The 24,513-nt window shown below is 46.4% G+C and overlaps 1 protein-coding gene across 1 annotated transcript; it reads left to right on the top strand.

Annotated features, from left to right (window-relative positions):
- Positions 1-332: 332 nt before the first annotated feature.
- RIPK4 (receptor interacting serine/threonine kinase 4) lies at positions 333-24,274 on the top strand (the record flags this gene model as incomplete). The annotated part of the gene is made up of 8 exons (XM_084226098.1): positions 333-529; positions 10,153-10,444; positions 18,253-18,401; positions 19,153-19,202; positions 20,205-20,363; positions 21,298-21,404; positions 21,924-22,176; positions 23,097-24,274. Exons 1-8 carry the CDS (start codon positions 348-350, stop codon positions 24,272-24,274), a joined length of 2,370 nt encoding a protein of 789 aa, XP_084082224.1. The 5' UTR covers positions 333-347.
- Positions 24,275-24,513: the final 239 nt, after the last annotated feature.

Genomic DNA, 24,513 nt, shown 5'->3' with positions numbered 1-24,513 from the left:
GGAATGAGGTGGCTGGCGCTCCCCTCTCCTTTATTTTAACACCTTCTTTGTCACAGCTTTTTGTCACAGCTTTTTGTCACAGCTCAGCAGCGTGCGCGGCGCTCCCCTCCCGCCCCATCGCTCCGGACGCGAGCGTGGCCCCGGGGCAGCCACAGCCCCGGCACTGCCCCGCTGCCCGGTGCCGGGCCAGCAGAAGGGGCCGTGCAGCAGCCACCCACTCGCCCGTCCCAGGAAGTGACGGCAGCCGGTCCCCCCGGCACACCTGACTCACCTGGGCGGGCGCACGGGGCGGCGGCGGCGGCGCTGCGCTCCGCGGAGCCGGGCGGTGTCCGGGCACGGCAGCGGCCATGGCGAGGGACGGCGGCTCCCCCTGGACCATGGGGCTGCTGAAAACCTTCGAGGAGAGCGAGTTCAGCAGCTGGGAGAAGATCGGCTCGGGGGGGTTCGGGCAGGTGTATAAGGTGCGGCACCTCCACTGGAAGACGTGGCTCGCCATCAAGTGTTCGCCCAGCCTCCATGTGGATGAGAAGTAAGGGGGGGGGGAAAGGGAACGGGGGACATTGTGGGGGACATTGTGGGGGACAAGGGATTCTTCTCGCAGAGGCACTCCGAGCCCTCAGTCACCCCTGGGGATCCGCGGGGCGACCGAGCGCTCCCGGTGTGCAGCCCTGCCCGTCTCACAAGCAACAGCAGCAGCAGGCACCATGCAATACCCCAAAAGTGCCGCGTGTTCCCTGGGAACCATGAAATACCCCAAAAGTGCCGCCTGTCCCTCGGAGCCATGGGAAAGCATTCCTGCCCTGCCCAGGCTCTGCGTGTGCCGGCTTGCACGGGCCCGCTGCGGCCCCAGCAGGCACCGACCGCGCCGGGATGGGATGGGAAGGGGTGGGATGGGATGGGCAGGAGAACTGGGAATGTGTCTGGGATGCAGGGGCTTGGCGAGAGCCAGGCTTGGCTCCCAGGTGCAGGAGTTGTGGCAGACGCGGTCGGGGGGTGTTGGGGTGCGGGCGCCGGAGCCGCGGGTTTGGTGTCTTGGGGGAGCCGGGCTGGGAAATGTGTCCGGCTCCAGGGCAGGGGCAGCGCTTGTCCGTGTGTCTGTCTGCTCGGGATGGGACCTTGTAGCTGTGTTGTAGTGCAGGTAAAGGTGCCCCACGGCGGGACTCCCCTGCCCTCTGTCGCTCGGTGTGGTCCTCGGTGAGGACGATGGGCTGTGCTGTTCTCACGCTGTCTGTGTGTGAGCGCGGAGTCACAGATGGGTTTGGGTTGGGAAATTCCTTCCGGCTCATCCCCTTCCAGCCCCCTGCCACGGCCAGGGACACCTTCCACTATCCCAGGTTGCTCCAAACCCCATCCAGCCTGGCCTTGGACACCTCCAGGAACGGGAGCTATCGAGTGCAGGGCTCCTGTCCCAGGAGGGGAAGGCTGTCAGGTGCATCTTTAGAAACATCCCTGTGTTGTGGGGACAGTGGTGGCTTCAGCCTCTGTGCACAGGGAGGTGAACATGCCCAGGCCGTGTTCCTGGAGCTTTCCCAGCTCCATTTGATCTTTGGGATCTCCACCAGTTCACAGGCTGATTCTGCAGTTCAGTTTTTGAGTCGTGGGTTGGTTCAGTCACAAAAGGTTTCCGGTTGGTGCTTTTCCTGCAGAAAGAGGAGATCAGCTAGCTCAAGGCTGAAAACGTTTGTAAACCTGCTTTCTGCAGGATTTCGGGGGTAGTTGAGCATCTTTTCCAGTACGTGAATTGCTGACTTTGCAGTAGGCATGGCTTGTAGAGTGCAGTAAATGAAATTAAATGTCCTTTGGAGAGGGAGAGTTTACTGTATGCATTTGGTAACTGTGCTGTCTGTGAATAAAATGGAAAAGACCTTGAAGTTGCAGAGTGTATTTTACTGTGCTAGTCTGCTAGCCCCCTACTATTAAAACCTCAAAGGAGATTTCAGGTTTGATGCTTTTTGATCAAAATAGTACTGTGGCTGATTAATTTTGAAGTTAAGATTAAAACATGTCTGAAAAATAAGCTAGAACTTTTCATTTGTGGTGTACATCTAGAAATTTACTGCAAAAGTTAATTTCCACTCTGAGACAAAGGATGCTGTCACTTATTTTAATATGTTTAGTAATTAATTTTAATGTTTATTTATTAGTTTAATATTTAATAATTAGTTTTGAGATGTGCTATCAGATCTCTATATTAATATATACCACGTGCAGTGGAGAGCTGCCTGTCCCTCTGCCTCCCCCTCTTCCAGTATTTGTGCACCTATGAGGTGTGCAAATACTGGAAGACCATACAGACATGCAGCTCAGTGAGCAAAAAATGCCTTGAGAATTTGGGAGCTTTGAGGCCAGAGGGGTCCTGCAGCTTCTGATTGATTTTAATAAACCACTCCTTGAAACACTAATTTATTTTTCTGCAGAATCTGTGCTTCAGATGCATCGATAAGAAATTGGAGTGTCCCTGGCCTTTGAAAGAGCTGGCCCTGCTAAATAAATGTAAACTGATTTTTAAATTGTTTTTTTTTTAATTGCTCATTTGATTCTTGGGCTGTTCTATCAAACCCCTTTCAGGAGATGGTTATGCTGAGACTTTTTACCCAAAACTTTTCTAATAAACTTGTGCTATTCAAATGGTGGGGTGGGGGGCACAGCCAGAATCAAACGCAGCCTCTTTAGCTGGCAGGTTGCAACAAGCCTGTGTAATTAGATTGTTAATCCGGGAGATTAACTTGACTAGCCGTTTCTTGGAACCCTGTGAAGAGTTAGAAGAATTGCCAGTGGTATCAGAAACATTAACCGAAAAGCACGGAGGCTTTTTCTGATGTATTTATTTGGTACCACATTAAAACCCTGTTTGTAATGGCTTGGTGGTGGTAATACCCTGTGTAGTCTCTCTTACTGTGTTTCTGCAGACAGTGAGAGATTTGGAGTAATTCCCTCGGCAATTATCACATCATAGAGCCAAGTGGCCTCAAGCAGAAGAAAAACTGAATATAGAGCCAGAAGTGTTCTTTACCTTTAAGCGCAAGCCCTCTCAGACAATCCAGCCAAATTCCATTCCTAACACCTTATTTGCTCCCACTTCCCCGAGATCTCCTTTCTCTCCTGGGACTCAGGATGCTCTCGGTATGGGGAGGTTCAAGGTGAATCTGGACAAAAGATTTTTGTGACCCAGAAGGGTGGAGGAGCCTCTCCCCCAGGACTTGCAGTGGAAGTGTCTTCGGAGAAAAACAGTGGCAAGCTCGGAGAGAGAGAATCCTTTGTTGATTTCTCCTGGACATAAACGTGCTGACTGTAAGGTGGAACATTTCCTGGAGAGGGATCTTTATTGGAGGTGTTGTCCATGGGGGTGACTACCTGGAAAAAAAAATCTTGATTAGGGAAAAAAAAACAACAAAAAACAAGCAAAGCCCTACATATTTCTCCTTCTGCACATCCTGGATTTGGGAATGGAGCAGGAGTTTGAAGTTGAGGAGGTTTTAGACATGGCTCTCTGTTAGTGGATGCTGCCTTTATTCAGGTGGTGAAGGTGAATGAATGTCTCTTCTGTGTAGGGAGAGCCTAAGAGTCACCTTGGACTCCTTAAAGAGTAGGGGAGAGCCTGGTTGTCCTGTAATCCTCTGGTACCAGAACTGCACAGATCTGTTAGCAGGGCTGACATCTGTTAAACCTGAAAAAAGAGATTTTCTTCCTTTTCCCCACCCTCTCCTCCCAGCATACTCTGCCCTGACCACTCAGTGGTTTTTGTCCTCTCATATTCACATTCTTCTCTGCGAGTCAGCAGTGTGGAAGTTGTTAAATAAGTGCCCTGCAGAACAGAGTGTGCTCTTCAAACCTCTGCCATGATGCAGGTGAGAGGAGCTCCTGAGCACTTTCAGGGGTGTGTAATTTGGTGGACCCCCATCTGCACCACCAGCAGTTTGTGAAGAGGGAGGTGAAATTGCTGACTGCAGAGCAGGGCTGGATCTCCCCTGGGCTGGGAGAAGCCTGGCTGCTCTGTGTCTGGAGGTGGCTCACACAAATGGCCCCAACTGCAATTTTTTTTTAGCTTCTCTGGAGCAATTTTTGAGTTTCTCTGGAGCAACTTTTAACTGCTCTGTCTCAGACTGCATTAGGGAAATGTGGTGGGGGAATATAAAACTGCAAGGACTGCCTGGTGAGTCTAAGGCTGTAGTTTTACAGCAGTGTTATCTCTAGGGCACAAAGATTGGATCCATGCAAATGCAGGTGCAGCTGTAATTCCTGCTGTTCTTGTGGCAGGGTTTGTGGGACAAGGGCTGGGCCCTGGGGACTGGGGCAGTGGGCAAGAGCCAGGCCCTTGTGTCTCCTGCAGAATCCAAGGAATGCAGCCCTGTCTGTCTGATGTGGAGTGGAAGCAGACAGACAGCTCTTTGGAGGTCTCCCATTCATGTAATATTTCTAGTTGCTTCGAAAATGAGTGATCTGTACTGACTTTTCTGACAGAGATGCTCTTTTGGCACTGGACCCAGTGCTGGAGCTCTTGATGTGTGGGCCCCTGTCTTCTGGTCCTCTTGACAGGAGAAAGTGTGTGCAGCCCATCATTTACATGACCTCAGCTGTCCTGGCTGTTAGCTTTCTTTTTTTCTTTTTCCCCTTTTTCTCCCTTTTTTCTTTTCTTCTTTTTTTTTTTCTTTTTCTCCCTTTTTTTTTTCTTTTCTCCCTTTTTTTCTTTTCTCCATTTTTCTTCCTTTTTTCCCTTTTTCCTTTTCCCCATTTTTCTTCCTTTTTTTCTCCTTTTTCCTTTTCTCAATTTTTCTTCCTTTTTCCCCTTTTTCCTTTTCTCCATTTTCTTCCTTTTCCCCCTTTTTCCTTTTCTCCATTTTCTTCCTTTTTCCTTTTCTCCATTTTCATCCTTTTTTCCCTTTTTGCTTTTCTCCATTTTTCATCCTTTTTTCCCTTTTTGCTTTTCTCCATTTTTTCATCCTTTTTTCCCTTTTTGCTTTTTTCCATTTTTTCATCCTTTTTTCCCTTTTTCCTTTTCTCCATTTTTCTTCCTTTTCCCCCTTTTTCCTTTTCTCCATTTTTCTTCCTTTTCCCCCTTTTTCCTTTTCTCCATTTTTCTTCCTTTTCCCCCTTTTTCCTTTTCTCCATTTTTCTTCCTTTTCCCCCTTTTTCCTTTTCTCCATTTTTCTTCCTTTTCCCCCTTTTTCCTTTTCTCCATTTTTCTTCCTTTTCCCCCTTTTTCCTTTTCTCCATTTTTCTTCCTTTTCCCCCTTTTTCCTTTTCTCCATTTTTCTTCCTTTTCCCCCTTTTTCCTTTTCTCCATTTTTCTTCCTTTTCCCCCTTTTTCCTTTTCTCCATTTTTCTTCCTTTTCCCCCTTTTTCCTTTTCTCCATTTTTCTTCCTTTTCCCCCTTTTTCCTTTTCTCCATTTTTCTTCCTTTTTTCCCTTTTTCCTTTTCTCCATTTTTCTTCCTTTTTTCCCTTTTTCCTTTTCTCCATTTTTCTTCCTTTTTTCCCTTTTTCCTTTTCTCCATTTTTCTTCCTTTTTTCCCTTTTTCCTTTTCTCCATTTTTCTTCCTTTTTTCCCTTTTTCCTTTTCTCCATTTTTCTTCCTTTTTCCCCTTTTTCCTTTTCTCCATTTTTCTTCCTTTTTCCCCTTTTTCCTTTTCTCCATTTTTCTTCCTTTTTCCCCTTTTTCCTTTTCTCCATTTTTCTTCCTTTTTCCCCTTTTTCCTTTTCTCCATTTTTCTTCCTTTTTCCCCTTTTTCCTTTTCTCCATTTTTCTTCCTTTTTCCCCTTTTTCCTTTTCTCCATTTTTCTTCCTTTTTCCCCTTTTTCCTTTTCTCCATTTTTCTTCCTTTTTTCCCTTTTTTCTTTTCTCCATTTTTCTTCCTTTTTCCCCTTTTTTTCTTTTCTCCATTTTTCTTCCTTTTTTCCCTTTTTTTCTTTTCTCCATTTTTCTTCCTTTTTTCCCTTTTTCCTTTTCTCCATTTTTCTTCCTTTTTTTCCCTTTTTCCTTTTCTCCATTTTTCTTCCTTTTTTTCCCTTTTTCCTTTTCCCCATTTTTCTTCCTTTTTTCCCTTTTTCCTTTTCTCCATTTTTCTTCCTTTTTTCCCTTTTTCCTTTTCTCCATTTTTCTTCCTTTTTTCCCTTTTTTCCTTTTCTCCATTTTTCTTCCTTTTTTCCCTTTCTCCATTTTTCTTCCTTTTTTCCCTTTTTTCCTTTTCTCCATTTTTCTTCCTTTTTTCCTTTTCTCCATTTTTCTTCCTTTTTTCCCTTTTTTCCTTTTCTCCATTTTTCTTCCTTTTTTCCCTTTTTTCCTTTTCTCCATTTTTCTTCCTTTTTTCCCTTTTTTCCTTTTCTCCATTTTTCTTCCTTTTTTCCCTTTTTTCCTTTTCTCCATTTTTCTTCCTTTTTTCCCTTTTTTCCTTTTCCCCATTTTTCTTCCTTTTTTCCCTTTTTCCTTTTCCCCATTTTTCTTCCTTTTTTCCCTTTTTCCTTTTCCCCATTTTTCTTCCTTTTTTCCCTTTTTCCTTTTCCCCATTTTTCTTCCTTTTTTCCCTTTTTCCTTTTCCCCATTTTTCTTCCTTTTTTCCCTTTTTCCTTTTCCCCATTTTTCTTCCTTTTCCCCCCTTTTCTTCCTTTTTTCCTTTCCTTTTTTCTTTTTCTTTTCCTTTCCCCCCTTTGTCCATTTTTCTTTTTCCATTTTTCCCCCCTCTTCTCTTTTTCCCTGTTCTTTCTGTTCCCTCCTTCTTTTCCCCCTTTTTCCCCACCTCTTTCCTCCCCTTCTCCCTCCTCTTTTCCCTTTTTTCTTTTTCCTGTATTATAATTAAGTTAGGACACCCCACTGGAGGGAGAGGGTAGCAGAGCCTAGAGAAGATAACCCCAACTCTTTACCCGCGTGGCTACAAAATAAAAACCAGGCTTAGACCTACAGCTCTGGACTGAGAAACCCCAGCAGGAGCTGTGCTTTTCCTTCCCTTTGGATAACTCGGGATAACTCCTGAGCGCGGAATACCTGAGCGCTCCCACCCCCGCCGCATCCTTTGATGCGGGGATGCGCTCCCGGGGGCAGCGCCTTTGCCAGCGCTGCCGAGCGGGGCCGTGGGGCCCCGGGACCGCCTCGCTCCGTGCCCAGCGCCGGTGGCATCCCGAGGGGAAAGGGAAGGGGAGGGAGAGACCTTTGATCTCTGCCTGCTGGAGGAGAGCTTGCTCTAACCAGCTGTTTGTGTAGCGTTAATGCGAGCGCGCTCCTAATGACTGCTTTGGCTCTCCTCGCTTCTTTTGTCTTCCCTTTTCTGCTTCCAGAAGGTGGCAGGGGTCCTTTTGAAAGCTGTTTGGAACTTATGCCAGGCCTCTGGCTGGTGGGGTTTTGAATGCTCTGGATATGGGAAAGTGCTAAGGGTGGTAATTGTTGCATGGGGGTTTTGAGCAGGCAAATTAGATAAAGGGTACTCACCTGTTATTCTGTTAATTCACTCAGTGAGCCGGATCTGGCCCAAGCAGAAATGGAGCTTTTTTTAAAAAAACAATTAATGAAACAGAAAATTCTGGGTTTTTTCTTCTTTCCTTTTCTGTTTCCAGAAGGTGGCAGGGGTCCTTTTGAAAGCTGTTTGGAACTTGTGCCAGGCCTCTGGTTGGTGGGGTTTTGAACACTCTGGGTATGGGAAAGTGCTGTTATTCTGTTAATTCACTCAATGAGCCGGATCTGGCCCAAGCAGAAATGGAGCTTTTTTAAAAAAAACCATTACTTTAATGAAACAGAAAATTCAGGTTTTTTGGAAAACGCCCCGTTTCCAGCAGCCAATCTGTGCTTTTGGCGATGCTCTCTGAGGCTGTTGCTAGCCTGAGAACCTGAGCCTAGTGGCTCTTGTCAGACCTTGGCTGTTGCTGGGCTCTTGCTTTGCCTGGGAGGGCTCAGACAGGTATTTTACATCCCTGACTCCAGCTCAGGTGAATTATGCTGGCTATGCGTGTGGCTCGGGGGCAAGGAGTTGGTTGTGTTATTCATGGGCGCTCCCTTCCAGCGTGCCAAAGAGCAAACTGGGTACTTGTCTGCAAAGGCAATTATTTCACAAGAAAGTTGCTGTAGGGAGCAGCAGGAGCCAACATGGTTAATGGAAAAGATTTCTCTTATCTTTTTTTGTTTCTCTCTCCGTGTAATATGGTTAATGGAAAAGATTTCCCTTCTCTTTTTTGTCTCTCTCCCTGCGTGTACATCCCTCTTTAAGCCATTTTTCAGCCTGATCTTGCCTCTGAAATGGATTGGCTGCTCCTGGCTGGTCCCTGGTGGGAAATGTTACCTGCAGCAGGTGAGCAGCAGGCAGCAGACCACATTCCCAGCCTGCTGAGAGACCCTCCCAAAATCTGAGGGTCCCTCACAGACTGTGCTTCAGCTTCTCCCAGGTCATCCAGGCATTGGGGGACACATGAGAGGAGGAGACTTGGCTGTGTGCAGGCTGGACTCGGTGTTTTCTCTTTTCAGAAGTGCACAATGCTACTAGCTGGCCTTGGATTTGACATTTTAAAACCAAAAGAGTTTTGATGGAGCTGAGGTTCTGCCACGAGGCTCCCACAGTGGTAGCTGGCATCACTTGTTGGTGGCCCAGAGCACAAACCTTGTGCTTTTACTTTAGGTTATCCATTAGATAGTTTGCACATCTTTGGGTGCATGGCAGGAGCTGTTGTGTAATAAGAGAGGGTCTGCTCAGGAAATATTACCTGTCTGACCTCCCTGTGCCCTCCTTTGTGAATCTATGGCAGCAACAGTGATGTGTCAGTGCCCAGAGCTGTTCTGGGCAGGGTTCATAATCACTAATAATGCGGTTTTTACAGCTTGAAGGGTCTTTAAACCATCAGGTGTGGCCCCTCTTTGTGGGCACAGCCAGCCTGGGGACAGCACCCCTGTTTCCTCTTTCCAGCTTGAGTCCCTGTGGGCTGTAGCAGAAGGCTGTGAGTGAGGTGCAGAAGAAAAGCACAGCAATTATTAAGGGTCCTGACCTGGGAGGCTGCAGCTTGGACTGAGTAACACTTACCCCTGTGCAGGGTCAGGCTGAAGTGACCTGTAAACAACTTGGGGTGCTCATTACAGCTGCCAGGCCCAGGCCAGTTACATCACTGACCATGGTGAGCTGGGAGTTCTGGGCAGCTGCTGGAGCTGAGTGCAGTTTTGGACTGGTCACATCTGTGTTTTGGCGAGGCTTTTGTTGTGTCCCCCTGGTTGCAGCCAGCAGTTTGCTCCCCTCAATGGTGGGCCCAAGGATTCCTCTCCCAGGGTTTGGCTCTGTGAGTGCTCAGGATGCACCAGCAGGGCTGCTGGAGAGATGATGTCTGGCTTCCCTTCTGATTAACACGGCCTTGTGACTCACCAAAAGTTAATTACTTCAGCCCAAGGAGTTCCAGCAGTGGTGAAGCTGGGCTCTAAGTGTATCATCCTCCTTCTGGGCAGCACAGCACAGCCATCAAAGCAGGGAGATGGTCTTTGCACTCAGCATGTTCACACTGTCGAGGTGTAAGGCTCACCTGTGCTCCTGCAGCTGGGAGCTGCCTGCTCTCATAGTGGAGACAGAGACAGTACAAAGCAACACACTCCGTTTTCAGAAAGCTTCAAGCTGTTTGTTATTTTTATTCTCTTAATTCGCTCAATGAACTGGATCTGGTCAAGCAGAAATGGAGCTTTTGTTAAAAAACATTATTTTAATGAAACAAAATTCTGGTTTTTTTTAGAAAATGCTCCATTAATAACTAATTTTTATTATAGCATACATGCTTTTTGTACATTCTTACAAAACTCATAAGTTTACACTTTACTCATTGGTCACGAGAGACAAAGTGCTTATTGGAATAGGCAGTTGTAGGTTTCTCTTATTTATCCTTCCTTCCTTCTTGGTTTCTATGTCAATGACCTTGGTAGAAAATTCTTTCAGGAGTAAACATGGATCCTCTTATCAAGCTTCTCTCTGGCTCACAGGAGTCACTGTAAAAACTCTTCCACAGCCTACCACTGAAAGCATAAAACCCCAAATCAGTAAATCTGGAAATACACCTGGGTGTCAGGCTGGTGAGATGCAGCATGGGTCAGTCAGGGGATGATGTGAAATGTGGCATTGGGTTTTATAAGAAATGTTTTGTGCTGTTTGGCCTGGGGAGAAGCAGCTGCTCCATCCTTCACCTCCCACTCTCTTCCTCCCAGGGAGCGCATGGAGTTACTGGAAGAAGCCAGGAAGATGGAAATGGCCAAGTTTCGCTACATCCTCCCTGTTTATGGCATCTGCAGAGAGCCAGTGGGCCTGGTCATGGAATACATGGAAACAGGGTCCCTGGAGAAGCTCCTGGCCTCCGAGCCCCTGCCCTGGGAGCTGCGCTTCCGCATCATCCACGAGACAGCGGTGGGCATGAACTTCCTGCACTGCATGTCCCCCCCCCTGCTCCACCTGGACCTCAAGCCTGCAAACATCCTGCTGGATGCCCACTACCACGTCAAGGTATGCACTGGGTGCTCTGTGCCAGGGTGTCCAAGCTTTGGATGCTCCCCCGTGGCTCCTGCCAGATGCAGAAAGCCTGAGAGAAACCAGCAGCGTTCCTTTGGAATTAGAGGAAAGCCCACCGAGCCAACCCTTCTGATTCCCACGTTAAAATCCAGCCAAACAGAGCCCTTAAATAAATGCACCTAGTTTATGCACCATTTTAGTACATAAATAGTGGTGTGCTTATGGAACTTGTGAGAAACCGCCTGAAATTTTAGAAGGATGCAGTTCAGGAACTGCATCTCAGTTCAGGAACTGCATCTCTTAACTGCATTCAGGAACTCAGGAACTCTGGTTCTGAGACCTAATGGGTCCTGCTACAAATTTCTTTGAGAACAGGGGGAGAAAAGCAGTGTGAACCTCTAAATCATCTTTGCCACTTCCACAGTTGCCATGATTACCTTGTTCTGGGTCTTGGCAGCGCTAAATGCACAGATCTCATTTACAGCTGGAGCCTGGGGAAGCCTTCCCAGAGGCAGCTCATTTCCATTTGCTGAGGGCATGTACAGTGAGGAAGGATCTCTCTCCTGACTGTTCATGCGTACCAGAGGTCACTGAAAGGAATTTCTTTTGTGGCTGTAACAGCATGAAATTATTTTCGTTATCCATTTCCAGAGTAAACAGGCAAACTTGTTAGCCTTCTCTGCTGGAGGTTCTGTGGTCAGCTGGACCAAGGAGGTTGTGCTTGCTTTCTCAACTTTCTTTTTTAGAGAGCCCAGAGACTGAAATACAATTTTTTCCCTGTTTTTTTTTTTTTTTTTTTTGTCTTCAATTTTTCTTTTAGCAGTGCCATAATTGATCTGCTCCCTCTTCTCCTGGCCCCCTCACTGATCAAGCACCTTTGGTCTTGCCTGTATCATTCTAAAATTGAAGTTTTCATTAAATAAAGGCAGATTTCCTGATGTCATTATAGGGTTGGAGCCATAAGAGGTGTGTGCCACTAATGAAATCACACTTGTGATGGTCTCAGCTTTTTTACTAGGCCTCTTAGTCATTTATTTCTTAGAAGAATTTTCTTTCTGAGGTAGGAGGCATCTGCAGGTGGTCATGCTATTATGACCAGAACATCAGGATTTCAACTGTTGAAAGCCTGTTCTCACACAATAGTGCTGAGAGACCTTTGCTAAGTATTTATTTACTTAAAAGTTCATGCTTGCTTGCATAACTTCTTAAATTCCTAATTCTTGACTCATCCGTGAGCCCAGATAGCAAGGCTGTGTTTTTCTCACTGTTTCAGGAGGTTGCAGTGCCTGATGTTCTGCCTGCTGCACACCCTATATCTGGGTGGTGATGTAACACGAGGGGGCAAAGTGCAAAATGTACAAAAATAGAAAAGTCTCTGGTGAGGTCATTGCTGACGTCCCTGATGTGCTTCTGTAGGAAACACATCAAGGTCTTCAGGTCCTTTCCATGGAGTCCAGAAAGGAATGGTCTCATCCAAACCTTTTCCAGCCACAGACATCTTGGAAAGCCCTCCAAGAAGCAAAGCAGGCGCAGGAACCCATATGCAAAATGAGAGATGAACATATTCTGTGAGGTGCCTTCCTTTAAAAATGTGGCCCCGAACCTTCTTTTTGTGTGACGTGAAATTTACAATTAAATTTCAGACCCTGCAGCTTGATTTAATGTGCATTTTCTTGCTGGAGGGCTAATGGGAGCTGCTGATTGAAGTGTTTTTAAATGCCAGCATTAATTTAGTATGTGACCTGTCCCTAATAGAGACCTAAGGTGAGCGAAGAGACTTGCAGACTGCAAAAGAAGAGTTTGGAGGTAGGGAGGACTTTTACAAACTGTTTGCCCTTGAGCCAGGAAGCAGTCAGTCTTCCAGTGGAGAGCCCTGGAAATGCTGCTGTGCCATCCTGCAGTTAAATGCAAACACACCCTGCTCCTTTTACGAGTGCTGTGCTCACTGTGAAGCCCTGAGTGAGGCTGGTGACTCAGGCAGTGCAGAACTTATCATCAAGTGGGTGCCTCCAGATCATAAAGCCTGGCCATTACATAAGCCTGTGCTGAATTGGGAGGATAATTAGGAGGATGGCATTAGCCTGGGCAGGGATATAGATAGACAGATATTAACTTTACCAAAGGCACAGTGGGGGATTCCCTGGGGATTTTAAATGTTTGTGTGTAACGTGTAAAGGTTTGCTGGGTTTTGGAAGGTGGGTGCGTCCATCCTCCCTTGTGAGTTGGTGCTGGGACCTCCCTTCCCTGCCGTGTCCTGCTCCATCTTGTTTGCCTTAAACACTGTGCTTTCCTTGGCAGGATTATTCCATACCCAGGCAGGCTTTGTCTTCCTTCCTGTCAGCCTTTTTCTCTTATTTGTACCATCAAGATCCTCCCTTGCCCCTTTCTCCAGTCTTCCTCATATTCAATCTTCCAATATTTACACGCTGTCTGACATCTCTTGCTTTGCTCAGCCACATCTTTTGAGCTCATTCAGCAGCTCTCCTGCCCTCCACACACATTCTGCATGTGTCCCCTGAGCTGCTGTGATGTGGCAATCGCTGGCACGGGGGCAGCAATGCCACATTCCAGCACTGCCCTCGTGGGCTGGGAGTTTGCTCCTTCCCTGCTGCAATGTGATCTCTCTGCAGGGCCCTTGGTAGGAGAATAAACACCCCACCACGTGCAGAAATCTCATGGCCAACTTCTTGCCAGCTACCATGCCCTCGTGATCTCTGTTGCTGCTTCACAGCCCTCCCGTCGTCCAAAATCTCATGGTCAAGAGTGTTACTTTTTTTGTTTAAAATTAAGCCAACCTGCAGCTTAATACTTTTGGGCAAAACCATTGTTTCTCTCACTATCCAGCCTGGGTTTTTTGCAGCTCCTCATCTTGTCATACATATATATTTTTATATATATATTTGCACACAGACATGCATGTATATATGTGTGTCTTCCTGTACACAGAGACAAGCCCGACCAGCTGTTTTTCATCTCCTACATTTTAGTTTGAAGGAACTTGAGGCAGAACGAACTGCCCTCAGCTGTGCACTGCTTTAAGCTCTCTGTAGTTGCTTTTCTCCCCTCCCCAGTTCTCCAGTTTAGACCAGTGTGAAGTTTGCTGCTGTGTTGTACCGTGCTGATGGTCTTGCCTCTGCGGTCTTCACTTTTATTTGCTTCAGCTGCAGAATTTCTGAGAATGAAGTTAGAAGCAGCCTAGTCTGATGGCAAATTTCATTATGAGAAAGCTTCTTCGTGTAGGTTGTTTAACTGTAGGTCCAAGCAATACCCAGAGGCCAGGCTGGTAAAGAGCAGTTGTCTCTTTTTGTTAGACTGCCTGGAGTAGGTAGCACAGCCACTTTTTTATCAGCTGCAATTGCTCTCCTGTTATTACAGGTGAGGAGAGCCTTTGTTTTGTGTGTGCCTTCTGCTTGTTTCCTACCCTTCCTGATCAAGGTTTCCATGCAGGGCTGTTGTTGCATGGAAATTTAATCCCAACCAACAAAGCTGGTTTGCACCTTGATCAATTCTGTGATTGATCCCATTGTGGTGGCGCAGGGGAGGGAACAAAACCATCCCTGTTACGGTAATGCAGATTCAGCATGGATTAAAATGGGTGTTTGGCTTTGGGTTGTGCTGCTTCTGAAAAGAGCATTACAAATGTCCCACCTGAAAATGGTCTGGAGGAGTTAAAAGTTTCAGGGCAGGTTGGAAAAGGATGGAAATATGGCCTGTTTCAGAAAAGTTTATTTTAGAAGCTAACTGAAGTGCATTCATCAAAAAAAAAAACCTGTTCATAAAGACATAGGTTTGAAGTGCACATTGTGTTGGTATTTGGAATTAATTTTTAGTCCTAATTTTTAGTAGTCCAAATCTGTGACCCGTGCAAATTTCTTTAAAATTTCAGGCATTTTTTAAGAACAAAAATGACACAGCCTTTTTCCCCTACCCCCAGGAAAAAACAAACTAAGGAAACCTCCCCTGCCACCAGACACCCCACAGACAGATGAGGGGGCATTCTCAATATGCAAGTGCAGAGACTTTGTACAGAGACAAATGCTGCATGTTCCAGCAGAGATTAAAAATTAATCCCGTGGATTTGATGCAGAAAACCTTTTGGTGAACTCTGTCCCTGAGTCCATTGCTTTGGGTTCTTGAGTTTTGCTTGCAGAAAAAGGACATAAAGCATCAGGAGCTAAGTGCACAGTTCAGGACATCAGGAGGTGAGAGCAGAGTTCAGGGCAGCCTGTCAGGAGTCATCAGTAAAAAAAGGCACTTTCCAAGCACTCATTTTGTTCCTGGGAACTCGATCCCTGCAGTGCTTGGGAATAGCTGATTGTAGTAGCTGTTGTGGTTATGTGAGTTAATCTTCTAGTTTTCAAAAAAAAAAAAAAAAAAAAAAAAACCAAAATAGAAAAAAATATTACAGAAAGCATCTAAAACTTTGCAAGTGAGCGTTTTTGTACGAAAAGATCCATGAATGGCAGAAGCTGAGAAAGTCTTGCATGCGTTGAGTTAAAAAACCAAAACAAATAAATAGAAATCTTCAGATCTCGGAACCCTTCAGTAAAGCGAGCCTTGCTGGAAGTGGGCAGGAGAACACGTGCAGCTCCTGTCCCTGCTTGGTGCTCACGTGTTGGCTCTCATGCAGCCCTTGAAGGAGCAGAGCTGCCTGAACATGAACATCCCAGAGCCTGCGTGGGCTCTGGCCGGGGCTCCTTCCCCTGCCCCGGCTCCCGCCGCGGGTTTTGCATGCGGCGCGCTGTCGCCTCCGTGTCTCCCCTGCTGCTACCACGAGTGCCTTTGAAGGGACCCACCTGAATTCACTGCTGTTGATGCCTCAGGTTTAGCTTTTCTATCTTTCAGACTCTGTGCTGCTTCACTGTGTGGGTCTGGGTTCACATTATGGGATGCTGAGCTCTGTGCACAGAGCAGGGAGACAAAACAATTCCTGCTCCAGCTGGGCACCAAGGACAAATGAGCCAAATCTCAGGCCAGGAGCACAAACCCCGTGGGCTGGAGAGAGAAAAACAAGCAGGGTGGGACTGCAGGGGCTAAAGCTGGGATGGGACAATGAACTGCAAGGTGCAAATGGAGCAGAGCTGATCCCAGGGAGAGACCCCGTGCCCGGCCAGGCATTTTGGGGCCATTTTGGGTCATCTTGGGTGCAGCCCTGGCTGGGCTCTGGTGCTGCCCAAGGTGGGTCCATGCAGGAGATCCTTTAAATAAATCCCTGCTTTGTTCTTTAGCTCTCTCCATTCTCTTCTCTAGGGCAGCCTGCACAAGGCATCAATGTGAGGAGCAAGATTGTGGATTCCCTCAGAATTTAGGGGAATGGCAGAGCCTGGGGTGGGCTGCAGGGACCAGCAAGGATGTGGAGGAAGGAGTGGGGAAGGGTGCTCCACTTTCACTGCCTCCCCCAGCAAGGTAGTTGCAGAACAAGGTGCCTGGCAAGCAATTTAAAGGCAAACCAGGCAAGTTAAATGGCTGTATCTTCCACCCACTGCACAGTTCCCACTGGTGTTTAAAGAGCCTGCATGGCTAAATACACCATGCAGCGTGGAAAATTCGCCCTAGAGGAACTAATAAAGGCCACGAAAAGCTGGCTGCAGAATGTTGCTGTTTTGTTGCAGCCTGCAAGATAACAATTCCTCAATTTCCAGTGCTTTCTCCTGCAGCATTTGGTATGATCAAAGCCCTGCTGTACAGGTGATTTTTTTATTAATTGACATAACACCCAGTCTTTCACACTAGGTAGGGACAGTTCCACGAGCTGAAGTTCTTGCTAGCCCAGGGAGGGTGTATGCTATGTACTTTAGCTGTTTCTTAGTTTGTAGGGTGACTTTTTCTGTCTGGAGTGCTCAGCTCTGCCTTAGCCCCCAGCCTTAGATTCACACACCGTAGCTGGTGGCTCCAAACACAGGAGCCCTGCTGTCTGCATTTCATCTTTCTTTCTTAACTCAGGCAGTAGGAAACACGCCATTGTTTAGACAAAGAGGGAGGTGTGTGGCTTTAATTATGCCTGGATTTCTTGAGGTGTACACAAGCCTCTGCCTCACGTTAATCAAAGGAGAGCAGCGCTTCACCCCGTCGGATCCGTTCAGACTTGCAGGGTTCAGTTCATTTGTGAACCTGACACCGCAGCCCGCTGGGATGCTGGGCTGGGGCTTTTGTTCTCCTGTGGAGCACCAAGTGCCCCAGACTCATGCAGCATTTCCTGTGGTGGTCAGTTTGGCTCTTCCCAGGGTGACCTGGCACGTGGACAAAGGTTTCTTGCTGCTTTCAGTGCTCGGCTTGCTGAGGAGTCCAGCAATCCCTCCCTTGAGAGTGTAGCTCCACAAGAATGAGAAACTATTCCTCCAGATAACTTTGCTTTGTCCCTTTTTCCCCCCTCTTTTTTCCTGTGTGTGGGTTTTTTTGTTCTCAAGTCATTCCCACATTACCCTACAGATTAAAGAGGGGCTTAAACACAGGTTGGACATACCTATGTTTTAGGGTGCAGGACTTCTCCAGCTCCTCAGAGTGCCTCTGCTGAGCTCTTTGTCCATGGGAGAAGTTCTTGCTGAAGCTTCGTGGGTTGCTTTGTTTGTTTTATGGCAAAGGGAGATTCCTTGCATGGCTGTGTAACGTGCCTGTTCTCCAGGAGGCTGAAGCTGGCAGCAGTTTTCTCCCTTTCCAGTAATGGACACATGTTACAACTAGTTTTGTGGTATCTTTAGAGAGAAACTTCTCAAAGTGTACAGTCTGAGCCTATTAAAAAAGAAAAAAAAAAAAAAAGAAAAGATTTTTTTTTTTAATTATGCTTGTTGTTTTGAGGGAAAACTTTCTCAAAGGAGAAGCTGTGAAGATCAAAAGGGGAATGAGTCATTGAAAAACCTGAATATTTATTAGATAAAAGGAATGTATAAGTTAGGGGGAGGGGGAATCTTATCTGACATGTAGACAAAAATCAGTGGGCTCAGTGGTCCAAAAAGACTTGACTTTTCTTGAAATTACCACTTGGCATAATAGACATTTTTGTCCAGTGGGAAATAAGTGAGACAAAGGAAATTCCTGCCCTATCTGTTTGCCCGATGACTGGTATGCCTTTGAGAGCAAATGAATGCATATTTGCCTGACACTTCAAATTAAAGTGGAGGTGTGTCCTTTTTATAAACTTGCTGTCACTTGTTGTGCTCATTTCAGCTGTGCTCCCTGCGTCACTGCACCAACTCTGCTGTATCCCCTGGCTGCCAAAAAGAGTTGCCAGTGTGGCTTTTTGGTGTGTGTGTGTTTCCATTTGGGTTTTTGTAGCGATTGGTGGCTCTGCTGTTGGGCTTGCTCCTCACTGGCATGGTCAGTGTAACAGGGATACCTGCAAGAGTGATTCTCCAGAGTTCACTGGAGAGCCAGGGTGTTTGAACACCTCATACAGCGTGAGGTTATGTAGGGAAAGGGGATGGCAGGGCCAATAATTACATTAAAGTAGTTTGCAGTAGCTAAATTCGACTGGTTTAAATTACAATAAATTGTCTTGACTGTTTGTTGTGTTTGCTATGTAATGGGCTGGCATGCTGCTGCTTGCAAAAACTGCTTGCCTTTATTATTTTTTTTTCCTTCTTCTTCTTTTAGCTTAACCATAAAGAAGAACCTACCGTAGCATTATGCTTCCAGAGATGTTTTATTGGCTTAATATTTCTGAACAGCCCTTCACTGTATTTTTTGGGTGATCCTGTTGCATCTGTTGTTCTTTGCGGAAAATATTTTGTGAACACCTTGAAAGTCTGATGGTACCATGCACTTCTCTCACCTTCTTCCTCTTCCATTATTTTTTTTTCCCCCAGATTTCTGATTTTGGGCTTGCCAAGTGCAATGGCTTGTCCCATTCCCATGACATCAGCATGGATGGCTTGTGTGGCACGATTGCCTATCTTCCTCCAGAGCGCATCAAGGAGAAAAACAGGTGTTTTGACACCAAACATGATGTGTACAGGTCAGTGAACTATGAAAACTCCTAAATGCTATTTTAGTAACCCTGTAAAATGAGTCCTTGTTTACTTTTTTTTAAGCATGAAACCCCTAAATCCAGTTGGAGCCTCATCTTGAAATGTGTCACGTTTGCTTTGGGTTTTGCAAAGTCCTTGTAGGGCAGAGGCCTTTTAAAAACTGCAGGTGATCCTGGGTCTTGAAATTACGTGTTGGCAGTGGGAGGCACTCTGCCCACCTTTAATTTCCCTTCTAAAGGTACATCCTGACCTACTTTGTGAGTCTGTGATAAAATTCTGAATTATCTCAGTGGATTTCATCACTAGGTCTTTGGCTCTTCTTTCAGGGCAAGATTATTAGGAAAAAGAAATCACAGCTTTAGATTAAAAAGATATCTCTTATTCTAAATTAAATTGATTTCTTTAAAGTCATCTTGCAGGGCAGAAGTATTAAATTAAACCCACTGTAATGCTTCCTCTGATTTTGTCAGGGTGGATGTGGAGTGATTGTAAATGCTACCAAGGACTTGGCAGCCTCCAGCAAGTCCCTGTGTTTGCTGCCTTAGGTTCCTCCCTGCCAATGCTAGACTCTGAAATCATGGTTCTTAGCTTCATCCCTATGTGTGTGTGTTCATCAGCTGAATTAGGTGCAAAAGTGGAGGGATAAGGAGAATAAATCACACTTCTCTGAGTGTTTTTTTTTGGTTTAAAATTTTTCTAGAATTTTTTTTTTACCTTTTAAAAATTTTGTTTTGGTAGCTTTTCCATCGTGGTTTGGGGAGTTCTTACACAGAAGAAGCCTTTTGCAGGTAAGTTGTTATCTTGGATTTTATTTTTCCTTTTTCCCATTGATAAGCATACTTCTTGCCCTACCAGCCCTAGATTTTTATGCATTACCTCTAAATTCTGACAGTCTTGTGTGGTAGAGACTTTTAAGCTCTCAAATTCTGATAATGAGATTTTCCTCCTTTGTCTTGTGTCATGAAAACAGAACCTGTTTTGCTGCAGGGGCCCTTGTCTGCACATTTCTGCTCCTGCTGGAGTTTGCAGCACAGCTTCAGATCAGTGTGTGGCAAAGCCACCCTGGCTGGCAGCTCTGCTCTTGTTCAGGAGCAGCTCCTCTGTAGAGAGGTGCTGTAGTTTATTTGTAGATTGTGGGTACAGATTTGTTCCTTTAAAAAAAAAATAAAGAAAAGAAAGGCTGTCTGTGAGAATAAGCCTTGTTCCACCCTGCAGTAAATGCACCTCAAGAGGCAGCTATTTATTCTTTATAACTTTCCTGTGTCTGTGACTGGCCTATGTATAGCTAGCATGTCCCAACAAGTTCCAGTCTAGTATTAGTTTTTCTCCCAGTGAGGGATTCCGTTTAGCCCAGTGATTGATTTACAGTCAGGAGCTGCATTGCTGCACCTCTTGATTTGTGTTCTTCCTTCACCTTTATGAATAGTTCAGGTACCTGGTCTGAGTAAAACCTGAGCTTCTGTTTTCTTACAGCAGATATGGAAATCCAAAAAAAGTAGTAAAGAACTGTTTGAGTTTGTTTTGTTTTTTCCTTTTGTTCTTTATCTTCAATGGGTGGAAAAAGAACACAGTCACTTGCTGAAAATTGTTTTTTTAAATGATACATAAGAATCAGGTGTTACTGTATTAAAAAATATCTTGTTGGAGAAGACAACCCACATTTTTTTTCCCCTATTGATAAGAAATCTAGAAAAAAGTGTAAAAACAAATTTTCAGCTTAATGCTCTAGGAAAAAAGAGAAGTGATTCCTTTTGCTGGGACATCTAAATCTGTGTGCTTTTGCTTTGCAGAGGAAAACAACATTTTACATATTATGGTAAAAGTAGTTAAAGGGCACCGCCCAGAGCTACCTGCTGTTTCCAAATCCAGACCTCATTCATGTAATAACTTGATCAAACTGATGCAAAAATGTTGGCAAGATGATCCTGGTGACCGGCCAACATTTCAAGGTAAGATTTCCTCTTAACTTGGCTGCCCATTTATTCTGCTGTGAGTCACATCATTGCTCAGGACTCTGCTAATCCTTGGGGTAAGCGCTGAGAAGCTCTGTGACAGAGTAAATAGAGCACATTGTGTGGTGGAGACAATGATACAGGCCACTTACTCATTTGTGGAGAAAGGGATTATCTGAGGACATGTCTGACCATGATGGTGTTATGTAAACTCGCCAGGAAGAAGCCTTGTACTGAGCCAGTGGGTCCTTTTAGCCAGAAATTGTGTTTATTGCTGATAGTGAGTGTCAGGACATAAGCCAAGCTGGAGTTGGTTTGCAGTGTACCAAAGCTGAAGGAACTGGCTCTTGAAATTTGTGCTGTTGTGTGTTGAGAAACTGAATTGTTTTCTTGTATGGAAGCAGTTTGTACAGTCACCTCTCTGCCAGTAAAAGGTTTGAACTTGTCCAAAGCACCTGTTATGAGTTCAAGTGTGCAGAGGGATGGAGCTTCAGAAGAATGGGAGAGATTTGCCTCTTCCCTCTCCTCCTGCTCATACAAGGAATGAGGACTGAAGGGATGAGGGGTTCAATCTTTTAAAAAAAAAAAACCATCTCTAAATCTGCCAGCAGCACAGTGGCTCCCATTCCACAGTCCTGCAGTGAGGCCCCTGTGTAACAGCAGTCTGGTGTGACTGAAAATGAATTGTTTGGGCAGCCCTGTGTACCCTTGGCTTGGCTGCACGCTTGTGCCCACTCAGGAGGTGCTGATGGAATGGTCAGCACTGGATGGAATGGTCAGCACTGGATGGAATGGTCAGCACTGGAGTCCTTCTCCCTCAGTATCTCAGAGATTTTAACTTCAATTGATAGAGGAAGGCAGCAGGGCATCTCAGAAACTCTCCTTCTGAAAAAAAACCAAGCACTAAAACCTTCTCTTGTTTTCTTTAAAGAAATCACTTCAGAAACAGAGGCCCTTTGTGAAAAACCAGAAGATGACACAAAAGAGATGATAACTCAGGACCTGGACACCAAGAATGCCCCAGAGCAGCAGCCTGAGGTATTTTCTCTTCCATTTCTTGTTCAAACTTGTAGGGTTTTGGGAGGAACAGGCTCCTTTATGACCTGGAAGGTTCCAAGCAATCGTCTTTTTGCTGCTTTTGAGCACCACCTGGCCTGATAGAAGTGGGTCTTGGTGAAGGACTGAGATGCACAAATGACAGCAGGGGCATGGACCAGCTCAGGAAAACCTCAGGGCAGAACCAAATGCAAGTGCATCTTATTCTGCGGAGGGAGAGCAGTACAGTTAGGAAATGAAGGCTGGAACTGTGTGGGTGTGACTGATCTTAAAAACCATCATAGACAGAAGAGGCACGAGGCTTTAGTGGCTCTGTGAATACTGATGGAAACTGCCCTCCTGCTTCTGAAAAAATTCAGTGACTTTATTCATAGATTTCATTTAATACAAACAGTGTTTAAATGCTACCTGCAAACTAACAAATTTATGTTTCTTCTGTAGGGCCTCGTGCTCAGTTATGTTTGCTGACCTTTCTAAAATGCTTGTGTGCTTCTCTTGAAGGGGATTTGTGCACTATCCCAGAAGAAACAGGAGCCTGCTCTACCATCAGTTAAGGATTACAGTCTCTCAGAGTTGTTGTCCCAGTTGGATTCCGGGATTTCACAGACTATGGAAGGCCCTGAGGATCTCAGCCGCAGCTCTTCTGAGTCCAAACTTGCCTCCAGTGACAAGAGGCTTTCAGGAGTTTCATCTGTAGATTCAGCTTTTTCATCCAGAGGATCCCTTTCCCTTTCCTTTGAACGGGAGAGTTCAGGTAATGGTCAAGTTTTCCTTTGTAGTTGTTTGGATTGGGGCATGGGAGTCAATGGGTTGGAGAGGAGAATAACATTCTGGAAATTACTGTTAGCTTTCTCTTGCTGTCAGCACTACAAATTTGTTTAGAGGAGGTAGTTATTTAAAAGGAAAAAATAAAAACATGTGGTTCCCAAACATGATCTAATGAGAAATAATAAATCTCATTTAGTTTTGTAAAGGAGTAAACTCCCATTAAAGCAATTACAGAATCAGTCATGTAGAGGTTGGTTGGAAGGGAGGTCACTACTAGTCCAGCGTCCCGCTTGACATTTGATTAAAGCCACTGCCCAGTCAGCTCAGCTGAGTTTGTGGCTTTTCCAGTTATACTAAGCCTAAACCTCAGGACCTTAGTTTTTGAGAGGACTCAAGCCACCTTCTCAGCAGCCCCTGGGGCCATTGTGATAAAGACCCCCTCACTTTTCATTCCAGAGCTGCAAACCCCAGACGTCTGTTTTCCAGTTGGGTAAACCATGGTTAGTGCAGGGAGATCAACCACAACGTCCTTTGGTCTTCATACCACTACAAAGAGAGTTAGTGGGGGCCCAAATCTGACCTGAAAATGTTCTGGGACTCCTGTGGGGCAAAGGGGGTGAATTGCTATGCAGGCAGCTCATCGCTGAAACCATGGGCAGGTAAGGTTTGATGGGTATCAGAATTGCGGTGCTGTCTTTTCCACAGAATCTTAGAACAGTTTGGGTTGGAATGGACCTTTAGTGAGAAGGGACATCTTCAAATAGATCAAGCTGGATGTGTTCAGGGACGTGGCATCCACCACCTCTTTGGGCAACCTGTTCCAGTGTTTCACCACCATAGTAAAAATGGTAATCATGGTAAAATGGTTTTCATGGTAAAAAAATTTTCTTCCTTGTATCCATTTAGATATTGGTACTACAGACATACAGAAGAGGAAGCTAACGGAGGCGATTTTATCTGGAGATACCAGCAAGCTGATGAAGATCCTCCAGCCTCAAGATGTTGATATTGTTTTAGATGGGAACTCCAGCCTTCTGCACTTGGCTGTTGAAGCAGGTCAAGAAGAATGTGTCAAATGGCTCCTGCTGTACAATGCTAACCCCAACCTCACCAATAAGAAAGGGTCCACCCCTCTTCACATAGCCATCGAGAAGAAATTTAAAAGCATCGTGGAATTGATTATGGCCAGGAAAATCAACGTCAACGCCAAAGACGAGGACCAGTGGACCGCTCTTCACTTCGCTGCCCAGAACGGGGATGATTTCAGCACCAAAATGCTGCTCGATAAGAACGCATCCTTAAACGAGGTGGATTTTGAGGGCAGAGCCCCCATCCACATAGCCTGCCAGTACGGCCAGGAGAACATCGTGCGCATCCTGCTGAGAAGAGGCGTCAACGTCAACATCAAGGGCAAGGACGACTGGGTGCCCCTTCACTACGCCGCCTGGCAGGGCCACCTGCCCATCGTGAAGCTGCTGGCCAAGCAGCGCGGCGCCGACGTCAACGTGCAGACCGTGGACGGCAGGACCTCGCTGCACCTGGCCGCCCAGCGGGGCCACTACCGCGTGGCGCGCCTGCTCATCGACCTGGAGTCGGACGTCAACGTGCGCAACGGGCTGCTGCAGACCGCTCTGCACATCGCCGCCGAAACCGGCCACACCAGCACCTCCAGGCTGCTCCTCAAGCACGGCGCAGACATGGAGGCCGCCACGGCAGAGGGATACACGGCCCTGCACCTGGCGTCGCGCAGCGGCCACTTGGCCACAACAAAGCTGCTGATGGATGAAAGGGCCAGCGTTCTAGCCAGAGGGCCGTTAAACAGGACAGCGCTGCACCTTGCTGCGGAAAACGGGCACTCTGAAGTAGTGGAGGAACTTGTCAGTGCGGAAAATATCGATCTTTCTGACAGCGAGGGGTTCACGGCTCTTCACCTGGCCGCGCGAGGGGGGCACGCCAAAGCGGTGGAGGTTCTGCTGAAGCACGGGGCACACACTGACCTGCCGAGACCCCAGTGTCAGAGCGCGCTCCCTCCTGCCCAGCACAGCAGGAATAGCTCACTTACGGTGTTGTTAAGTGACACTTAAGCAGAAGGTGCCCGGCGGTGCTTTTTTACCCGGTGTGAGGAGGCTGCTGGAGCTCAGGGCCTTCTCCAGCTGCGCAGGGATGCGCTCACCAGCGGTGGCGGCTGATGGACTGAGGTGTTTGAGTGGGACTGAGGCCAGGTGCTGGAGTCTGCCGTGGTCTGTGTCGCTCATTCCATGCCTGCCCACCCTGCCTGGATCTGGACATTCCCCTCCCCAAGGACGTTATGAGAGAAGGATGC

This window comes from Fringilla coelebs, assembly GCF_963513975.1.
Source record: "Fringilla coelebs genome assembly, chromosome: 2".
NCBI classification, from domain to species: Eukaryota; Metazoa; Chordata; class Aves; order Passeriformes; family Fringillidae; genus Fringilla; species Fringilla coelebs.
Note: the sequence above shows the minus strand (reverse complement) of the source record. Positions and strands in the feature narration are given on the sequence as shown.